The sequence below is a fragment of the Agelaius tricolor genome, unplaced genomic scaffold (assembly GCF_023055355.1).
Source record: "Agelaius tricolor isolate 1412-34295 unplaced genomic scaffold, bAgeTri1.0.p SCAF_1, whole genome shotgun sequence".
Lineage (NCBI taxonomy): Eukaryota > Metazoa > Chordata > Aves > Passeriformes > Icteridae > Agelaius > Agelaius tricolor.
In genome coordinates, this window is record NW_027269261.1 from 14968427 (window position 1) to 14989106 (window position 20680).

The following is a 20680-nucleotide window of genomic DNA, read 5'->3' on the forward strand; positions in this document are numbered from 1 at the left end:
AGCTGGGGTAAGGGATGAAGAGTAATACATTATAAGCAAAGGGCTGACTTTTTCAATAGCCCAAATATTCAACCTCTCTGAAGTAACTTAGCTCAGCTTAGGCCTGTGGCCATCCACACAGTCATTCTTTCTTTCCTTTCACTCCAGCCACTGAATGCTGGCAGCCTCTGCGATATGCCACAACAGCGAGAGGCAGCTTAGGGGAAAGGAGGAAAACACTGGGATAAGGAGCTTTCCAGACTGTGGATCAGGCTTGGACTCCATTCGGTTTGTCATGGGAAAGAAGACAGAGGACTGCAAAGCCCCGAGGCTTCAATTTTACAGCTGCTCTCAGAGCTCCACTGCATTATCTTCCTTATTTCCCTGTGCTTCCACTTGATAGCTGGCTTAGTTTCTGACTTGGATGGCTGATAGGTTTAGGATTAGCTCCCAGAGATCACGCAAGCACCCAGAGAGCACTATCCTGACTCTGGAATTCACCTAGGGTAAATGGGGCTTTGGGATCCCAAACTTGAACACACGTGTAGGGGTGTGCAGAGGGCACGTGGGCAACAAGAGCAGGAACAGGAGCAAGCCACGGGTTAATTTTAGATTATTGCTGGAACCCAGCACCGAGGGTTTGCATCTGGGTCCCCACACCTCCTTCATGGCACTGCAGTGCAGGAGAAGCGTTCTGCCAGCGTGGCCAGGGGGAATTCAGAGCCGCATCCCACGGAGACCGCCCCTCTCACAGCTCCGTTCTCCCTTGCAGACACTTTTACATCGAACTGCGCACAACATCCAGCCCCCGCCGCCTGGGTGCCGTTCCCTGAGCATGCAGGTTAAATCAGCAAAGGAACATCGTCCTGCCTGCGGTATTTAATTCCCACCAGTTTCCCAGCCGCAGCCGAGCTCCGGAGCCCCCCCCAGGAACGGGGCCTGTGTAGCAGGACTTGGGTGAAGCCTGGCGTTTGACTGCCCCCTCCCCAAGGCGGGCCCAGCGCGGGGACTGTCCCTCGCCGCAGCTCCTCCTCCCCTCCAGCCGCCTCCATCCGCGGCCGCTCGCTGCCTTCAGCCTCCCCGCGCCCGCCTCACGGGAGGCACCACTGTTCCCTTCCCGGCTCCCTGCGTCCCTGCCCCAGCCCTTCCCTTCCCTTCTCTTCCCTTCCCGCCGCTCCCCGACCCTGGGGCGGTGGCGAGTCCCGGGGGCGGCGGCGGAGCCACGCCCCTGCCCCTCGCGCCGTGCCCCCCCCCCGCCCCCGCCGCTTTAGGAAGCGCCGCTGACAGACGGCGGCGCTGACCTATCGAGTAGCCCCTCCTCAGGAGAGCCCCGCCTCCTTGGGCTCTGCGACCAATCAGAGTAGGTTGGGGGCGGGAGAGGAGGATCTGCGAAGCCCTCGCCTGTCACCCCTTCCCTCCTCCGCTGCGCGAGATGATTGGCAGGCGAGACATCCAATGGACCGCGGAAGGCCCGCGGCAGGGCCAATGATGCGGCGCGGGCGGGGCCCTGGCGCGCGGCGGGGGCGGGGGAGCGGCGGGCCGGGGCGAGGCGCCGCGCAGCGCCGGCAGGAGGGCGATGGTGGCGGCGTGAGGCGCGCTGCGACCCGCGCTGTCTGCCCGGCCGGCGCGGAGACTGGCGGGGGAGCTGTGTTCGCCATGAGGCTGCGGAAGGACGGGGACAGCCGCGGGGCGCTGCCGGCGGCGGGGCTGCTGCAGTAATGGGCAGCGGCAGCGCTGACTCTCGCCTGCCGTGTGGTGCCAGCGCGCCCGCCCGGCGGGACCGCCCGCGAGGAGCCGGCGGCAGGTGAGTGCCGCACGGGGAGCCGCCCGTTCCCTCCCGCCGCTCCCGAGGCCGCCGCTCCCCTTCTTGCTCCCCGCCGGTGGCGTTTTAATTTTTAAACGGCTCCGGCTCCGGCTCCCGGCCAAGGGCGGGGGGCGCTGCCCCGGCGGGCTGGGCGCGGAGGTGACACGGGCTGCTGAGGCGGAGCGGGGCGCTCCTCGCCCCGGGCTCCCTGGGGACCCTCTCTCCCGGGGGCCATTCCACTTCAGGTATCCTCCTCTCCAGCTCTGATGCCATCCTACCCTGACTTCTCGCCAGCTGCGGCCAGCTTGTGCTTCCCTCTATTCGTAATGAAGAGGCTTTTCCCCCGCACCCAGCGCAGATGCTGCTTTCCTTTCGAGGGAGGAGACCCACCTGGGTTTCTCCTCTCCCTTTTCACTTCCCTGATGATCATTCCTCAGTGCAGGATGGAGAGACATTTCCATTTCAATATGATGCAGCGAGGAAGATGGGGAATCCTGGGTAGCCAGGACTCGGGAAATGCCCCTTCCTCTCTCGTCCTCTTCCTCACCCTGGCACAGGCATTTGGGCAGCAACAACTCCCTTTCTGTCTTCTTGGCTGATCCTTCTCTTTGGACAGAGAGATGAAAGCGGGAGGTGTGTTAGAGGAAACAACTGTTACACCTTTTGTCATCAAGACAAAGAACTTCATCTCCCGGTGTCCCTCCCTCTGGGTGCATGTTGGCAGCACCTCAGCCACTTTGCACTGCTTCCCGGAGATGCTTCACAAGGATTCCGTGTGGCCCCGAGCTGCCCTTTTTTGTTGTTGTTGCCAGTTATGATGTTGCTGATAATAGGATATGTTGATATGTTTCCGAATCGTCTCGTGGTTTGAATTCCTGAAATTGCTGCAGTATTTTTATTTATTTATTTATTTAATTGGGGTTGTGGGGGGTGTAGATGACAACAGGAAAGGGCTGTGTTCTTGTGGTTGCTTGTAGTTCTTTGAGAGGTATGAGATCACGTGCAATTGCAGCACTTAGTGAGAAGTGTATTAACCAATGCTGTCTCTTCTCCCTGTATTATTTGTCTTCCAGTCCTGCAGTCTTCCCTTCATCTACTGTGTGAAGAATGATGATTCCATGAGAGAACTTCTTTTCCATTACCTGTCTACTGCTACTGCATGCTGCTCCTGGCCAGTGATGAGCCATTCTGCTAGACTGGGATTTACCCTGAGGAGGGGAGAGGCAGAATATGGATTGTAGACATCCCGTCAAGTTTCTCCCACACTCTTTTTACTGTGTCTGTATATAAACCTGCTAGTATCAAGCACACACGCTCTTTGAAACCAACGTTGGTGTTCACGCAGTTGCTGCTGTGTAAGAGGACTGGTGTTTCTCACCACCATGGCTTCAGTTTGGAAAAGACTGCAGCGTGTTGGGAAACATGCATCCAAGTTCCAGTTTGTGGCCTCTTACCAGGAACTGATGGTTGAGTGCACCAAAAAATGGTAAGAAGCAGCTCATGTGTAAAAAATAATGGAGTAAGTTGCTGGTGCTGAAATAGGAAATGTTGCTCACTGTGTATTGTGTGGTAGGTGCATGCTCTTGCATCCCCCTACCTTCTCTTGCCAGCCCATTGCAGAAGCAGCTGCATGAGCTGCTTGTCTTTCCCAGTGAGTGCTGGCTTTGCTGTGTGGTTACCCTGGACCTGCTGGATTTGTTCTGTACTATTGATTTTCTGGGCTGGCATTGTTTTTACCTTGCAGAGGAGGCTACATTTGTTAGCTCGCATCTGTGACTTGGTGTGGTTTTGATTGTCAGTTTTGGGTTTTTAGTGGGGCTTTTTGTTTGGTTTTTATTGTTTTTTTAAAATGTTTCCCATGAAGTCTTTTCCAGCCGCCAATTCAGCTTGGTGATGCTGAGGGTTATCTGCTGACCCTTGAGTTGTTTGACGGGGGCATTGGAGATCAGTCCTGGACATGGTGGTCATGGGACACATGGGTTGGATGCCTGTTTTGGTTTTTGACTTCCTTACCTGAGGAGGTCATGTTTCTCTTTCTTCTTTTCCATTTTTCCTTTCTGTCTTTTTTAACAGGAAGGGGCAAGAGGCAGATCCTTGGGAATTGCCTTAAGGTGTTTGTTTAATGAGACAGGAATTTTGTTCGATGGTGGTCCAGTTGGATGGCTTTGGAGCTGACTAGACAGCAGTTAATGGTGTGGGTCTGGCACATCATCTTTCCTGTGCAAAATGAGCTTAAATAAATCTGCTAGGCAAGACTAGAAGCAGCTTTTAAGTAGTCAGGGGAAGATCTCCATTATATAAATACTTAACTGCTGTTTTATATGTTTGGAATATTGATATTACTGACATAATTCCTCACATTGGTGTGAGCATGTAGTATCAGGGGATGAAGAAAATACTTTCCAGACCTCATAGACTGAGATGTTCAAATTGCCTTGTAATAAACTGCAGCCTCCTTTCTAATACTTGGCCTTTCTTCTTGTTGGCAAGTTTGGCACATGCATTGGCTGCTTTCACTGGTTATGAGTAATTGCCTCTACAAATTTAAATTCTATCTCTTGGAGTAGGAAATCTCTGTCAAATATGCTGGAAGGCTGCACACTGCTCTGTCTTAAAGGAGCACTGTCAGGTTAAATGTTTTGGATTTTTTTAGCAAGTTGTCTTCATGCTTAGGATGTTTAAGAAACAGAATTTTTCTGGAAGTTGAACTTGCTTTCACAGAGTAAACTACAAATGGAAACATTGTAGAAGTTGAAAGAAGCTGTCCTGATTATCTTATGGGGTCTGCTGTCCCAAAGAGGCCAAGGAGTTTTCCACAGTAACTTTAGTTGATCAGGTTTATTTCAGCAGTTGGGTTTATTTCTTTTTATGTTCTCTTTGCATTAATGAGGGTATTTTAGGTTTCATTTTCATTTTGATTCACTCGTTGCTAAGAATTTGCAGGATGCTTCAGCATTAAAGTATAAATCCTGCAGGGGAATATTTGCATTGGAATTGCAGCTAACCTTTCCTTGGTTTAAGAAAAAGTCATACACAAAAGTTCTCATGTGAAGTATGTTATTATTTTAGAAACAGGCAGCTTATTGGTTAGTCATAACTGAGAGTGCCCACCTAGCAGAATGTCTGTGTATGCAGTAGTGAGAGAGCCATTCCAAACCTCAGATATGTAACTAATTTTTTGCAAAAAGGTCGTCCTTCTGAACCTTCATTCTACATTCTTGTGTTTAAATATAGACAAGATCAGTGCTTGTGTTGGTTATTACAAAGGAACAGTATGGTGGTGAAATGTGGATGAATTCTAGGAAAAATCACAATGGGGAAAAACATAATTCATAAAGTCCTTTGACTGTAAGCTTTTTGATTCTGCTTCCTGTTATTTTGAGAACCTTAACAAAAAATGTTCTTTAAGCATGCAACCTAAAATACTGTATTTCTGCCATAAGTCAAACTTCTATAGAAATGAAGGGTTAAATATTTATGTATTTTGAGAGCCTTCAACTAAGTGTTTCCTCGACTTTGGAGAAGATACAGTTTCTGTGCATGCCCAAAGGATCACTGCTTCATCTGAGTCTTGCCTCTGAGTTTGGCCCATGTGAGAACAAAACACAAGAAATGAACTCCATATGCTGCTCTTGCTGAAAGCACTCAATATATATTAAGTGTCAGTGCTGTAGTCTGTAGTTTGTTTGATTGAAACGTAGTAAGCAGTAAGTTATTTTAATGTACTGGCATTTTAACAATGCAGTGTTTCTGGAGGAAAAGAATGCTCCATTCATATTTTAAAGTAAATGACAACACAGTCATAAACACACTGGAACTGAGAAGTGTCTGTGAGCAAGGATTGTGCATGACCAAAACAGGCTGTGTTCCTTTTTGTGAACTGCTGTCTTCTGTTAGGTTTGCATTTGTCTGACTCTTCAGAAAAAGACTTGTGTGTTACAAGATTTTTGTACTGATTGTGGATGGTGTGCAAGGTTGGGTGAATTTCTGGTTGGCTTTAATACTCTGTTTCCTCTGGACTTGTATTGATTGGAGTTTTTTGTTTGGTTGGTTTTTTTTAGTTTTTTTTTATTTTTTTAAACTTAGTCTTTAAAATAGCTCCTGTTCTTTTTTTTTTGGCATTCTCCTGGCACTGTGAGAAGTCGCCACTGCTGTAGTGTTGCTTCTTCACTTTTTTAAAGGATTATATTATCTCTAAACATTTGACCAGATTGGGCTGAAACCTTTCCTTGCTTTTTCTCCTGTCTATAATTTCTAATTCTTGTCCCTACCAATGCTTACAGACAGCCACTCACAAATGATTGCTTTTCTTTGGTGGTGTGTTTGGGGGAGATAGGTCATGATGGAGTGTCCAGTGTTGTCACTGTTCCTTATTTTTCAGATAATTATCAGGACTGAGTCACTTCTGTGGCATTTTGGCAGCTCCCACTGACCCAGACCTAATTATTGTGGCTGCTCAGTACCTTTGAAAAATTGAACAGTTGGTTTATTTAGAACCTTTCATTAAAAATAAATAAATAAACAGATGTAGTCTTGGTCTTTAATATGGATTAGTGACTCCTGCTACTGCAAAAACATAGTACTTTGCATTAATCATATAAGCAGTTGATTTTTTGAAGGGTGCTTGCTTGCAAGTGCTGGAGTGTGTCATCCTCCATTTACCCTTGGACTAAGCTGGGGCAGCTCAGGATTTTCCACAGAGCCTCACCAGTGAACTGCAGCCCTGGCCTGAAAGGACCACATGTGACACCAGGGAGTTAATTCAGTGCTTATCCTCAGTGCAGAGTCATTGAATAAAACCAGAAATCAGCCTCATTCATTTTGCTTGTGCTTGTACAGAACAGCTGTATTCCCTGCTCTGTGCTGTCAGGGCAGAGGGTTGCTGTGTGCAGGGGCAGGAGTGTGCTGGGCATCCCTGGCAGCTGGAATGCTGTGACCTGTGCTGGGACCCCAGTGCAGTCCTGAACATTGGTGTCAGGCCCTGTTTGGGGTGCCTTTGGCTTTGCTGCCAGTTTGAAGAAGCCCCAGGCTCGTGTTGATCCTGGTTCAAGCTGCCAGCCCAGCATGAATCTCTCGTGTAACCTGGGGCTGCCCAGCTACTGGAGGCCTCTGTTCTGGCAGCCGAGTCGAGGCTTGTCTGAGATCCAGGCTCAGCAGAGGAGGAAACTTCTCCTTTGGACCACAGATTAGTTGTAGTACTTGGACCTGAAGCTCTGATAGCAGTTTTATAGAGCTGCTGAAACATCTACTGCTGAGCACATGAGCTCTTTAGGGTGGCTTTTTTTATTTCCTTATTGTTGTGTGGTATCTCACCAGTCAAGAACTCAAGAGAGGCTTCAAATGTAATACTGACTGGTTTTCACAGAGAATGGCTGAACTGAGAGAATTCAGGCTGCCAAGTTCCTAACTTGTCATTCCTCATTGGATGCTTTTATGAGCAAGAAACTGCTCACCTGAACATAGGTGCTAACTGCTTACAAAGGCTGGAAAAGAGTAAACATAGAGGCTTTTATACAGGATTTGTGTTCAGGAGTTGCTTGAGAGATAAAGAAAAATGTTATTTTTGTACAATGTTTGTAATGTCTGTCATTTCTTACATGAACTGCTTTGCTTTTAAATCCTGCTTATAAATATGGTGGGCCATGATGTTTGAAAGGGTTAAACTTTTCATATGTTCAGAAGCTTTAACTGAAGACAGGCTTCATGTCCATGAGGCAAGTTGCCTATTTTTATATCGATTAGGTATGGTCTGAAGTAGGTTCTCTCTTTTCAAATACACATATTTCTCTTTTGGAAATGAAGTAAGGCTTAATCTTTTTTTTTTTTTTTTTTTTTCCAAAAGGCTTTAGCCATCTGTTTTCCTCCTCTATTGTAGTTTCATAACTGGATGCTGCAGGAATCTTAAGATTTGGCATGCATTGTGCATGGGAGAGAAATGAGCTTTTTGAGATTGCACGGTTCACACTGATCTGCCTGCCTCATGCTTGCTGCTTTCCAGCAAACCCATCAGTGCCAAAGGCCACCAGAAGAACTGGGCTTAACTGGTTGCTTTAGAATCCTTGTTTGCCTGCATGGGGTCAGGCTGTCACATTGCTCACGTAATTTTCTTGCTTTGCACGGTTGTTAGAGGGGATTTCCTGAGTCCCTAAGTGCATTTGACTATAAAGGGTGATCATATTGAATCTCTTTGGATTAGTTTTGCTGTGCACTGTGCTGTTGTGTTGTGGGCTTGCTCTGCAGAGTTTTTGATCAGACTGGGGTGTTGGTGATACAGGTGTACTGTAGTATATATAACTTGGGCAAGGAAAGCACCATGCAATTTCTCCTGTGTTTTATCTTCTGTTCTTCTCAATGAAATTGTACTCTGTCCTTATACTTTTTATTGAGTTCTAATTCCACACTAAATAATCTCCATTTACAAATACACTTCAACATTTTCTTTGCCATTCATTTCTGGTTTTGACTGAGGATTTTTTGAAGGCTTAAACTGTGTGTCAAACATACTCTTTCCAAATAATCACCACCAGCTGCCTTACAGCTGTCTTCTCCCTTTCTTGCTGCAGTCAACTGTCCACACACAAAGGTGATTCTCCTCTGTCATTTTGGGTCTCTCTTTGTATCAAAAAGAAAATCCTTCATTGCAGAAACCCAGGTTTGCTCTTACGGACTCCACCTGACTTCTGTCAGGAGGTTGTCTATGAATCCCAATTCCTTAATGCCAGCTGCTTTCCTTCCCTACTTTGCCAGGCTCCCCTCCTAAACCTTTTTACAGCCTCAGGTCTGTTCCATGGACCACAAATCAGGGATTTCTCATCAGAGTTGATGGCTGCATATTGGCAGCAAAAAAATTTTGGTAGGAAAGGTATGAGTGTTTGTGAAGTCTTTCTTGCTGATGACTTTTTAGGTTGTCAGTGCTGCACATTTATACCCATTTTCTGTTTGCAGCAATGTTTTAAGAGTGCTTGTGTCTCTGTGACCAGTTTCTAAAAGAATGCATTGATAGCTGCAGGCACAAATTTAGGATCTGTAGGGTCGAAAGATTTGGCATAAATACTTGTTCTGAATTTTGTTTGTCTCTGAAAGACACATTTCTTTTCAGCAATTCCTTGTTTCCTGTCCTATCAGTAACAAAAATAATTAGCAAAAGCAGAAAAAGTTTGATTATATCCAATTGTAGACATATTTCATTTTAATGGTCAGAGTGGTGAAGATGTCTCCTTGAATGAATAAAATGCACTAACTTGTGTTCTAACATAGCTTTACCTTCTGAGAGAGAAAATGTGTGTTTGCATAACTTCCTCACGGAGCTTTTGGAACAAATAAAACCTTGCTCTGTTCCTGCAGGCTCTGTGGTGCACACATGCAATAAAGAACGTGTGCTGTTCATTTGAACCCAGTGAGTTACTTGAACTGCAATAAAGATTTCAATTTGTTTTTTAGGGTTGGATCCATGTGAATATTCTTCTCAGCTCTTTGTGCTATGAGGTGAAATAAAATGAAATATTATGACATTGTGTAGGCCTCATATGAGCTGAGTCTGCCATCTCTTAGACTGCTCAGGCTGTATAGTGCCAGTCTGTTGCTTCAATTAGTTTTTAATTGGTTGGAGAGACCTGAAGTCCCTTTCACAGTTCAGTGTGAATAAGGAGAGAAGGAGGAGGAGGAGGAGGCTGGTAGGGTTGACTAAATCTGGGGAAACTACTCTTATAAAACAAACCCTTCAGCTACGGTAGTAAAAGCATTCTGCTTGGGTGGCTTTCTGAGAATATGGGGGTGTGTGTGTGTGTGTGTTTATTTACTTCTAAAAGCTTTCCCAGTTTACTCTGAGGAGAGTGTGTGAAGTGTGTGTTTGTTTCCCTTGCCCCTCTCTCTCCTTTCACTCCTTGGGGTAGAAGCTGGCCCTTGCAGGCTGTTTGCTACCTTGTGGGACACTCCTTGAGCTACCCTCTGCACAAAGTCTGTCTTGTGTGTCCTGGAGTGGACTCTGAAACACAGGAACTGTGCAGATGAACTTTTGTTCCTATTAAGATATGCGCAGAGCAGTAGGGTAAATAAAGCTGTCCTTGTTTTCTTCCTCTTGTCTCTATTTGAAAAATGTCTTTCTGCAGCGTACAGTTTCTGTAAGTGCACCAGAGCCTCTCATCTGGAAGCTGTGTGTTTTGGCACTTGAGGTATAGGGTAGCTGTGGCTGTTGGCACCTGGAGAGGCATTGCAGGGATTTGGGAACTGTGGGTAAAGCACGAGCTAAAATTAGCAGAACCATAACTAACATTGCTTGTCCAAGGCTCTGACTCATGAGGTTTTCTGGATTCAGAAGTGGAGCGGGATGTCACTGTCCCTAAGCAGCAGTCGTGTTCTGCCCTGGGGCAGAGGCAGGGTGACAGTGAGCCTGTGAGGTGTGTTAGTATTAAGTGCCATCAACTTCAGTTCCCATTTGTGAGGTGAGTGTGAACTACAGCAGCTGAGGAGCAGGCACACCTCCCTTATGCTGCCCTGATGCAATGGGGAGGAAAATCTGCCAGAGCGGTGAGATGAGCCACAGCTGCAGGCAAGAGCATCTTAGGAGTGCTTCAGCTAAATCACCCAGATCCTGAGTCAGTGCCCTGTGCTGTCACTGTAGGGCTTCAAAGTGCACAAGCTTTTGAGATGAATCAGAAGTGTGTGCCCTTCTGAACTACAGTTTCTAGCTGCCTGCAAACCTGTAAAGATGAGCAGTGCAGAAATAATTCTTGTTTGCCTGTTGAGGCTCTCTTTGTAGTGGAGAGTCATTATTGGGGGCTCTTTTTGTTTCTAATTTATTATTTAAGGAGACTTTCTTGAGGATTACTCCGAAGCTGTGGCCAGGCTCTGCAGCTGCTTAACTGTCTGCAGCTGCTGAGCTGCAGTTTCTGTGGCTCTGTGTATTTATTTTAGCACAAACTGGTTTGGGGTTTTATTTCATGTGCACTCTCCTGCAGTGTTTTGTGGGCTTTGTTTTGGGTGAGCTGCTGTATCAGCTTAACAGCACACAAGCAGCTCTAACCTTTCATTTCTAATGGATCTGTTTTGAAAAATGACTTTGGTGCTGACCAAACATCACAAAGGCAAAATAATTTCTAGTTCCAGGAACAACTGAATTAGAGCAATCCAGGGTATTTTAAGACTCTCCTACCACATCAGTTTTGGCTCCTGTATTACTGCTGCTTGTTTCCTGTGTGCCACCTCCACAAGCACCTGTAATGAGCAGCCACCCTTCATGTTCAGTGGCTTCTTTTCTCACCAAAGAAGTGCTGTGAGCTGCCTTGGTGCTGTAGGACAGGTCAGAGCTGTCTGGGGCTGCAGGATGGGTGGCACTGGCTGCTGTGGTGGGAGATGTGGCTTCTGATGGGTGCAGCTCTGCTGGGAGTGTAAATTCAGCTGCTCCTGTTGGGACAAGCCCCATCACCTTTCACCTAGGCTGGGCAGACAAAAGACATTCCCTAAGCCAGCTCTTCCATTAGGTATGTTGCTGTCTGATGCCCTAGGATGATAGCTGTCCTGACCTTTCTTTAGAGCTAAGGCTGATGCAGTGATGCCTCTGCTTCTACATCCGGTGCCATAAACTAACTTTCCCCTCCCAGTTGTGCTTGGGAAGAGTATTTGCATTGCCAGTACTGTTAATACCAAGAGCTGTATTGAAAGAAGTAACTGGAGAATCTGGATCATTGAATCCAGTTGGCAGCACATTGTACTCTGCCACTCAGCGAGTACTGTGAATTTCCTTGACTTTGTGTCTGCTCATTAAGTAAACTCTGAATCCCTTTGTTTATGTCAGTACACAGGAAAAGATTTAAAAGAACAAAAAAGAGCTGTCAAAAGTTCTCTTTTGCAGCAAAGATCTAACTCAGATCTGTAAATTTCCAAACCAACCTGTTGCTGATTTGTCTTTGGTTTATTAGCAGAGGATTTAACTTTGACAGTTCCTGGTGACACCTGATGTGGTTACAGCTCTGGTCATGCTGACAGGTGGGCAAATCTACTTGGCTGTGTTTTTTAGCTGTACCTGTCTTTTAAGAGTTGTGTCTCTTTGTCTCTTAGAAAACTGATTGAGTGGTTTGTCATTTCCTGTAGGTAACTTGAGCAATAGTTGCATAAAGCTGTGAAAAATTTCAAGAGAACAAGATTTTTAAACTTTTTCTCTTCAAGAGCAGATCTTAACTGGGTAGAGAAGTTAAGGTGGGGATGTTTCTGAAAGCTGACACATGACAAAGAAGTGTCACCTGTGCATAATAAGTACATATAATCTATAGTATAAATACATAGTTCAAGATGTGGTGTGTATGGATAGAGTGCTTGGAGTAAGTATCTCTTGAGTGAGTGAATTCCCCTGCATTCCTTCATCTTTGACACGTAAGAAAATTTTAAAAATGAGTAAGGCCTGACCTATTTTTTACCACTTCCTCTCATACCACAAAAATTGGAAGAATTTATAACAGCATTACTTGGTTTTGAGGTATATTTAGGATGGCTTTTACTGTTCACACTTTTGAAAGATACTTTTTTAAAAATACAATGGGGTTTTCACACCCCTTCCCCCCTTTTTTGGGATTTGTGCATGTGGAAAAGGGAATCATGGGTTGTAAGCTCTGCTTTTTTTTGTTTGTTGGTGGTTTTTTTTTGCCTTTACTGCTAAAATGGTTTACTTTCTTCCCTGTAGATGGCTACTCTGAGCTCCAGTGTCCACATATCTGTTCAAGATACTGGGATAGACAGTCTTAAAGCAATAGAAGAATAATTTCCTTTTCCACAGATTCTTTTTTTCCCCTATACTAAATGGGATTTGATTTTTTTAAAATTTTTAGCTGAAGGCTCACCAGGAGTAATCTTAACACCCTAAATTCTCGTAGCCACTGATGTAATCAAGGGATGTTTTGCTGGAGGATTGAGAGTGTGTGGTCACCCATAGTGCTAGAATTATAAATGTGTGCTGCTTGAGACATGGTGCTTTCTTTAGTCTGTGACTGCCCTGTCTGCTGGGGGATGGAGGGGGAAAGGCAACTTTTCCTTTCTGCCTCCACACATCTTCCCCTCTCTTCTGGGAGGAAAAGCTGAAAGCCTGCAGCTGCTGCCAGGAGAGCAGCAGGGTCCTACAGAGCACTGGGTGTGAGGGGCTGCCCCTGACACATCCCCTGCCACCTGTGGGGCTGTGGCAGCCCCTGTGCCCCACAGCTCCACACCAGCACTGCTGCCCGCCTTGCAGAGAGCCAGGACACCTGTTTTCTCCATACAACACTGTTGTGGTTGATGGGTCCATGCTGTCAGGGCTATGACAAGTTTTCTGCTGTGTTGTTGGTTTTGAACCTTGGGCCTTTCCCTTATTTTTAGCTTTGCTTCATAGAGGGAAAGTTTTTTTGTGATGTAAAACACGCCTGAGATTTCTGTCTGGTCAGCAAATTCAGCCTTGGATTGGAAAGTCTCAGCAGGCAATTCCAACTAAGGTTTGCAGGGGTGGAAACCTCCAGCTATTATTTCCAAGGGTTGTGTGACAAAGGGCCTCTGGACAGAAGAGAGGAGTTTTGGTCAGACCCTATGGCTGCAGGTAAAAACCCATACCTTCACCTTTTATTAGACACTGGAGAATCTGCAAGGGCAAAAGCTGCTGGCTGCCCAGCCTCTTTCCCTGTGCCTGGAGCTGGGGTTTGTGTCAGCCTGTGCTTCCATGTGGCCATTTGTGCAGTGTATTTTTGGAGCAGGGAGCTGCTAGATACATTTCTGTGTTTCTCTGCTTCCCATCTGTTCCTGGAGCTACCTCCTGCTCTAGCTGCCTCGGGAGAAGCTGTGTTGCAAGGGAAAGTGGCAGTAAAGCCAGGCATTACCTGCATTTTCAGTGTGAGGGTTATCCAGCCCTGGTGCTGGGTGCTCCTCTGACCCATCAGCAGTCACTTCAGTAGTGCTGGTAGTGGCTAATGTTGTAGTACAGTGGCAGGTGACAGTCCCTTGTCTCCTTTCCTGTTGCCCTACTGGAAACAGGAATATGGACATTTTTGCCCATAGATTCAGTCTTGTTATCTGGAGTGGACCCTAATAAAGCATTTACAGTACACAAAGCCTGCTTCCTCCTGGGGGGAAAAATGCTGACTTCAGTAAATAAATTTATTTCAGACAAACTTGTTCTTAGGGAACTAGATCATGTGCTGTAGGGGGAAGAATAATACTACAGCTTTTAGCAACAGCTGTTAAAAGGAGGATGCTTACTTGACTTGCAGTTAATGGTAAAGTCGATGAACTGTAATTTTAAAAAAGAAAATAATCTTGAGTTATTCTTGACTATAGGAAGACTGAAATTTATCCTGATTTGTTTGTGTTCACATCATTGTGAGAACTGTCAGTACCTCTTATGGTTGACCCCATTAGGATCTACAGAAGCAGAAACCTGCTGCCTTGTTAACCTCACAGAATGAGTGTTCTGCCCTCATCTTCCTCCTGTGCTGTGCCATAGATGGGCTTAGAGAAGCCTTGGTAGGTCTTCTGTAGGATCAGTTTCTTCTTTGCTGCCTTAAGAAGCCTTTTAAAATGGTCAGCCTTGCAGCTTTTTCATGGAATATTCACCTCTCTTGTTTCAGCATTGCTTGGAGATGGGCAGGATGGGCTGTGAGGTGGTGTGAGCTGGTGGGGAAGCAGCAGGGGAGTGAGGAGCAGAATGTGAGGCTTTCCTCCCTGTTTGAATGTCTTCTGGTCTGTGTGTACAGGGTAAACAAGGCAGATCCTCATGGGTTTGGAGGTACGAAAACAGAGACTTAAATATGAGCAACCACTGTGTGAAATAAAAATAATTATTTCAGGGAACAGCCATGGAGCCTTCTTGTGTTTCTGCCAATATCATCTCTGATTAGCTTGGGGTTTATTGGTGGGATCTTAACTCCTTATACTGAACATCCCTTCCAGCAAAGAAATTAAGGTGGGGAGTTGTTTCTGAAAGCTGACACATGACAAAGAAGTGTCACCTGTGCATAATAAGCACAAATATATAGTTCAAGATGTGGTGTGTATGTATAAAATCAATGTATGTAATGGAACCATCTTAAGGGGATGGAAAGCCCAGATGCTGATGGTGAATAGCAAAAGGACTGGCTCTTGCTAGTAAGGTTAAGGTCTTGCTTGTCCATCCTTGGTTATTCTGGGAGATTTCCAGGTGTGCTGAGGTGCACATGGGCTGAGCAGGGCCAGGAATCTTGCTTTCCTTACAACCTCAAGCCTTCTTGCTGGTAAATTAATAAGTAACTTTGAAATAGTGAAGCTTTTAATGTTACTGAAATACTCAAAATTGTAGCAGGCCCCCAGGCCTTTGTTCTTCCATTGAATACAATCCCCATAATCAGCTGTAATCAGATTTTTGTGTTTTATTCAGGCAGATGTTTGCTGACCCAGACCATGGGAAATTCTTAGGGCAAAGTGTGCCCTTTTTAAAATGGGAACTCACTGTGTCACGTTGAGCTTTCAGACCTGATTTTGCTGAACAAGCAGTGTGGACATGTGTGCTTGGACCTTGTCTGTAGGCAGCAGCTCCACTGTTTTACTGTGCCTGAGCAATCATACATGTCCCACAACCCCCATCTTTCCCTTTGGCTTTGCCAAGCAGATATGAGTGCTTCACTTTCAGAATTCATGATAATCACAGTTCTTTCAGAAATGGTTTTAAAAGGGAGGTTCCATCTTTTCTTGGTGAATGCTAATCACGATTTCACCTCTTTTTGAATGAGTGTGATAGTAACAATCATACAGTGAACAAAGAAGTCTAAAGTGTTCTGGGAATTCTTTTCTGTGCCGAATAAAAACAAACTGCTTTATTTAAATATTTCTACCTTTAAGGCACAGGTAGAGAAAGTTTGGATATTGATACAATATTAAAAAATTCCGAGTATTCTTTTTAGAACATTTTCTAAGAACATAGCTTTGCAAATAAAACTGCAGTATGTGTCAAGCCTTTCCCCATGCAGTTTTACTCAGTTCAAATTGATGTTTCAATATCTTCAAGCTGATGTATCCTTTTGTTGTCATCACATTGTATTTTCTTCACTGTATCTGTGTAAATGGTTTTCCATACTGGTGCCATGTTCGGGTTTCCAGGTGGCTGATGTGAAAAGGGGAGGAATAATGCAGCATACACAATATACACATGTGCTGTGGAGTTTAATTTTTTCCTATCCCAATGCAAGTTCCCAGTCACAGCAGAGAAATTGCAATAGTGTTCTCTGTCTCTCTTCAGACATAGCCAGAAGCAGCAGAATGATTTTTGAGAATACTGAAACTAGAAGAGCTTGCAAAGCTATAAAGGCTTACAGTTGCTAAAAGTGGTAGTAAAAGTTATTCTTGTTCCTTATGTAAATAGTTCTGTGTCAGTTTAGCACCTTCCTTTGTTCAGAGCAGACTTGATACATTTTGTACATTTTTTTTCTATTTAGGTATTTTTTGCTTGGAGGGTGGAATAAAGTCTTTGCTTCTCCTTCTCCTGCAGTGTGGTCTAATTGTAGAAACAAAACTCAGAAAATCCTGGTTCTGCACTAGGCTTCCTTTCAACTTGCCTTGTAACTGTGCAGAAAAGGCATCTTTTCTACCACTCCCTAATTTGTGTGCACAAATCATCTTTCATCAACTTTTCTACATTTTATATCCATGGTTGCTTATAAGCAGGATTTATATCTCCTGTTAAAGGCCAGATGGTAGCAGCTCTCTGTTCAGTGGTAATGGTGTAAAACTACAACATGACACTTAGCTATGTGGAAATAAAGTGTTAATGATTCCTCTGCACAAAAATTCTGCAGCCACACAGCTCCATTACTAATCCAGCCTTACAAGACTGCTTTGTGATAGAGAAAAATTATCCCTGTTTTATGTCTCTGAGACAGAAATTGTACAGAAGGTGCAAGAAACACTCTCTGTACTGATAGGAATTGTATGAGTGCAGATTTATGATAGCAAGGTGCTACATAACAAAGAAAAAACCGCAAGTTATGCTTTACAAACTTAAAAGAGTGGCCCCTCCCTTTTAGTTTTTTCAATATGAATCATGTTAATCATGAGCTTATTTACAAGTCTGTTTGGTCAGAGTGGAAACTCTTGTAGATCAGTACTGAGGTAGAGCAGGACCAGTGAAGCAGAGTACGTGAGAAAAATAGGGCAGATAACTCTGGAGGGGGATGACCAGTGATCATTGATCTACAGTTCCTGGTTTTTGGAAGGGTTTTTATTTTTGTTGTGGGGAAAGTTTTTTGTTTGTTTTCTATTTGCTTTTAAAATTGCACATTCAAGGAGTGATGTGTAATTAAGAGTATGTGTACACACTGTCTGGATTAGAATTGCTGATCTTTTTTTTTCTCCTCTCTACACTGCTGTAGAATTTATTCTGTAATTTATTTTCTGCTTGGAGTTTGCATTATAGCTTTTTCTTTCATATCACATCCATAAAATTGATCCCAAAATGTAATGCTTGTGGAAGAGAGAATGAGAATATTGTGGGGGTGGGGGAAAGAGACATTTTATTTCCTACCCTTAAGAAAATGCCAAGAAATCTGTGCAGTGTGTTTGTTGCTACTATTTTACTTGTTTGTTGCTCCAGCATATCTGCCCTGTGACTTATTGTAGGAAGAGATAGGGTAGCACATGAGACATTTGGAATATCTATGAGGCTAAACTGCCAGAATGGCTCTGAGTTTGGTCAGAGACAGACTGTATTTTTGCCTCTTGACTCTCTCTCTCTTGAAGCAAACCCTCATCACCATTCAGAATCACCAGTCTGCTTTGTGGCTGGTTCTTGAAGACCAGGATTGTACAGAAATCAGATACTTCAAAGGCAGAAGAAAAGCATAGGTACTTGCTGTATGTCTGGTGCTGTTAATAATGTGATGAAGCTGGCCTTGTGTCATTTTTATTTTCCTGGTTTTTTTCTCTTTGACTGAACTCCTTTTTCTTTGCATTGTTAGATTTCTTTGCATTGTGTCAGCATCATGAAATGATGTGTGCAAAAGGCAACGTCTGGCTCTGGTTTACACTTGGACTACATTTTCTCCAGAACACTTATTTCCATTGGCTTTGAAGTTTGAGGGTTTCAGTGACCCAAAACATCTTTGCCCATTAGCTGGATTGAAGTGAGTGAGTAAATTCACACCTCAGTTGGTGCTGTATTGCTTGTCTGGCTGCAGAACAAACAAACACAAACCCTGTTTATGTCAAAACTGACCACAGCTGACCAGCCAGAGCAAGGAGAATAAACCTGCTGACCTTGCTGCAGTGGTGGAAGGGGCTGAAGGCTTTGGCCTGCCAGGTGTCCTGTCTGCCTCTGTCCGGGGTCCAGCTGAAGCTGCAGTGCTGAACAGAGCAGTTTCACTTCCTCACATGGACAGCTTTGGGGAAGGAAAGTGGCTGAGAAGCTCTTGGTGCTGCACGGGTAGGGAGTGAAGAGCTCGCTGTGCCAGTGCCCATCTGTCACAGCTGGGGGGACAAGGTTGAGTTAACAGATCGAGCTGAGATAAATGCTCTGTGTAAGGTCTTGTCTGTGCTCAGAAAGTGGAAGAGTTAAGGAGAGCTGCTTAAAGCATGAAGTGCATAAATAAAACCTTGCTAAATACACTCAATTCAAGAGATTTGCTCATCACTGTGGTAGCCTTAATTTTCCTGAGTGCTGCTCCACGGGCCTGCCCATTCTCTTGGAAGCTCTTGTGGTACTGCAGTGGGGGTGAGCACGTCTGTGCTGTGCTGGCCCTCCCAAGCCCAGCCTTCCATCTGAATGCTCCAGAAGGAAATATGTAAAAATTTTGCAGGCTTCAACTTTTGAGCCTTGTTTGTTTAAAAAATGAAAAGTGCATTTTGTATAAAATACGCTGAAATATGTGGAAAATCTTATTTTGCAGAATCCAAGGAGTTTGTGTGCCCACGCATCTCTACTGTCCATGTTGATGATTCTGCACATAGCTGTTTTTCCCCCCCAGTGCTTGGTGTGAACTCTGCACAGCTAAAATTGATTCTCATTCCCTTGATGGTTAGTTTGCAGAGTGGATTTTATTCATTTGGCTTCTTTGACCTTAACGAGACAAATGTATTAAAATTCCTATTTGAAATGGAATAATTTACAGCAGCTTATCATAATTTCTTTTACTGTAATACCCTTCTAAAAGCTTGAAATTAAAATTTTTCCTCCTGTTTATCCTCAGTACTAGATTCTGTAGCCCTTAATCTAGTAGGAGGTGTGTGCCTTTCACTGTAAGAACACTGTTCCTGACTTGGCACAACAAGGTGTTGCAGTAGGTTTGAGAGGCATTCTTTTAATTTCAGTGGATGGCTCTCATCCCTTTGCCAGATTAACAGTATATTTTCCTCCAGAAACCAGTCTAGCTTCCCTTTTTATTCACCTTTCTGCTTCCAAGGAGAACTGCTTTACACACCAGACACATTTGTATTTATAGATAAAAAATTTTTGAATTAGACTAAAATTGAAATCTAAGGTGAGACAAAACACTTAATCTTTTAAGCTGTATGTACTCTGTCTCTTGATCCCTTTGCCTCATTTAATGGTACAAGACTGGAATCCAGCCTGCAAGACATCAAATCCACATAATGAAAAATCTGGCCAGCACCCAGGCGTCTTCTGTGGCTGAAGATGTTGCTTTACAACTACCCCATGGCACAGCCCTTCAGCTGTGTAAAGAAGCCAGCAGACTAAAACACAACCAGGCATTTCACAATAGCATGGAAAAGGTACAGGTTCTGTCTGTTTTAAGCTGAGATGGAAAACCAACCATGACAGCACAGACAGAAGAGAGAAGGCAACACAGGAACCAAGGTAGTGGCTGGCTTTTGTCTCAGTCTCCAGTTAAAAATTTGAAGGAGTTGATATTTGTGTCCATGTGTCTTCATTGGGAATGTAAGTAAGGATAGGATGGTGTTAATTTTTAGCAGCTCAAATCTCAACAATTCTGGGTATATAAAGGACCTTGAGGAGTGTCCTCCTTGTGGTTGTTAGTAACCAGAGTGGGTACAGTTTGGTGTACTGAAAAAAATACAAGGGACCACTACTCAGTTCCTTCTGTAGGGATGCTGGGACAAAGGGCTGCCAGGCTCTGTTGGGAGCGCCTGACTTGAGTGAAAGCTAGTTGTAACAGAAAAATATTTTATAGGAAGATTATTTTAAAAAATACCAACAGAAAAATCTATCTGGCTGAAAGGTACTATTTCTTTGTGAGTTTTCAGCATCAGCATGAATTCAGCTATAATGTAGGTACTGTAGGTTTGTTTTTCTAACTGAAAGTCATGCTTAAAGCAGTCAGCATAAATATACTGTTACTTCCCAGTTTAGCTGATCTTGAAATTAATAGTTAAAATCTAGTTCAAATTGCTGCTAGGCATCTTACAAGCAGCAGCTATTGGCAAAATCTGTCTAGGTCCTTAATTGTTGCTGTTCTTAGGGAGTTTTTGAATCTTGGAACAGCAATGTTTCATCAATTGTAGTTGCAAAATGTGAAGTTTGTATTTCAAAAACTTTACAGTTTTTAAAAGCTGTAAGTTTTTTTTTGTTTGCTTGTTTTACATTTCAAAATAGAAATAGAGGTCTTTCAGTTAGGTTGAGGGTATTTTTTGGTGGTTTTTTTTTTTCTCATTTTTGGTTTTGGTTTATTTTTTGCTATATCAAGCCCTTAATGTAGGCAGGAGATTTTGCTTTGTCTGAAGTATCCATGAGTTAACATACCTTTTTTATTAGCCAATACTTGCTGCTGGATATAAGCCATGGGTGTTATTTGAGGGCATTAATTAAAAGGCTTGGTCAGTTTCAACTTCCTAAAAATGATACAAATTTTTAGACTTTGGGCGCACAAAGAACTGTTGAGCTGTAAATGGGAATAATCTGTGTTGTTTTTGAGATTGACTTCTGTAATCAGAAGTGGCAGC

At 44.1% G+C, this 20680-nt stretch overlaps 1 protein-coding gene across 12 annotated transcripts in view; it reads left to right on the forward strand.

The window, feature by feature from the left end:
• Positions 1–1512: 1512 nt before the first annotated feature.
• EHBP1 (EH domain binding protein 1) overlaps positions 1513–20680 on the forward strand; it is a 204976-nt gene continuing 185808 nt past the window's right edge. For 8 of the 12 annotated variants that reach the window (XM_071424375.1, XM_071424408.1, XM_071424459.1 and 5 more), the window contains exons 1-2: positions 1514–1783; positions 2857–3269. In XM_071424375.1, the coding sequence (XP_071280476.1) occupies positions 3166–3269 (104 nt within the window). In that variant the 5' untranslated portion in view covers positions 1514–1783; positions 2857–3165. Of the gene's footprint in view, positions 1784–2856; positions 3270–20680 lie in introns of all 12 variants that reach the window. The other 4 variants (XM_071424399.1, XM_071424450.1, XM_071424418.1 and 1 more) reach the window with 2 other exon arrangements.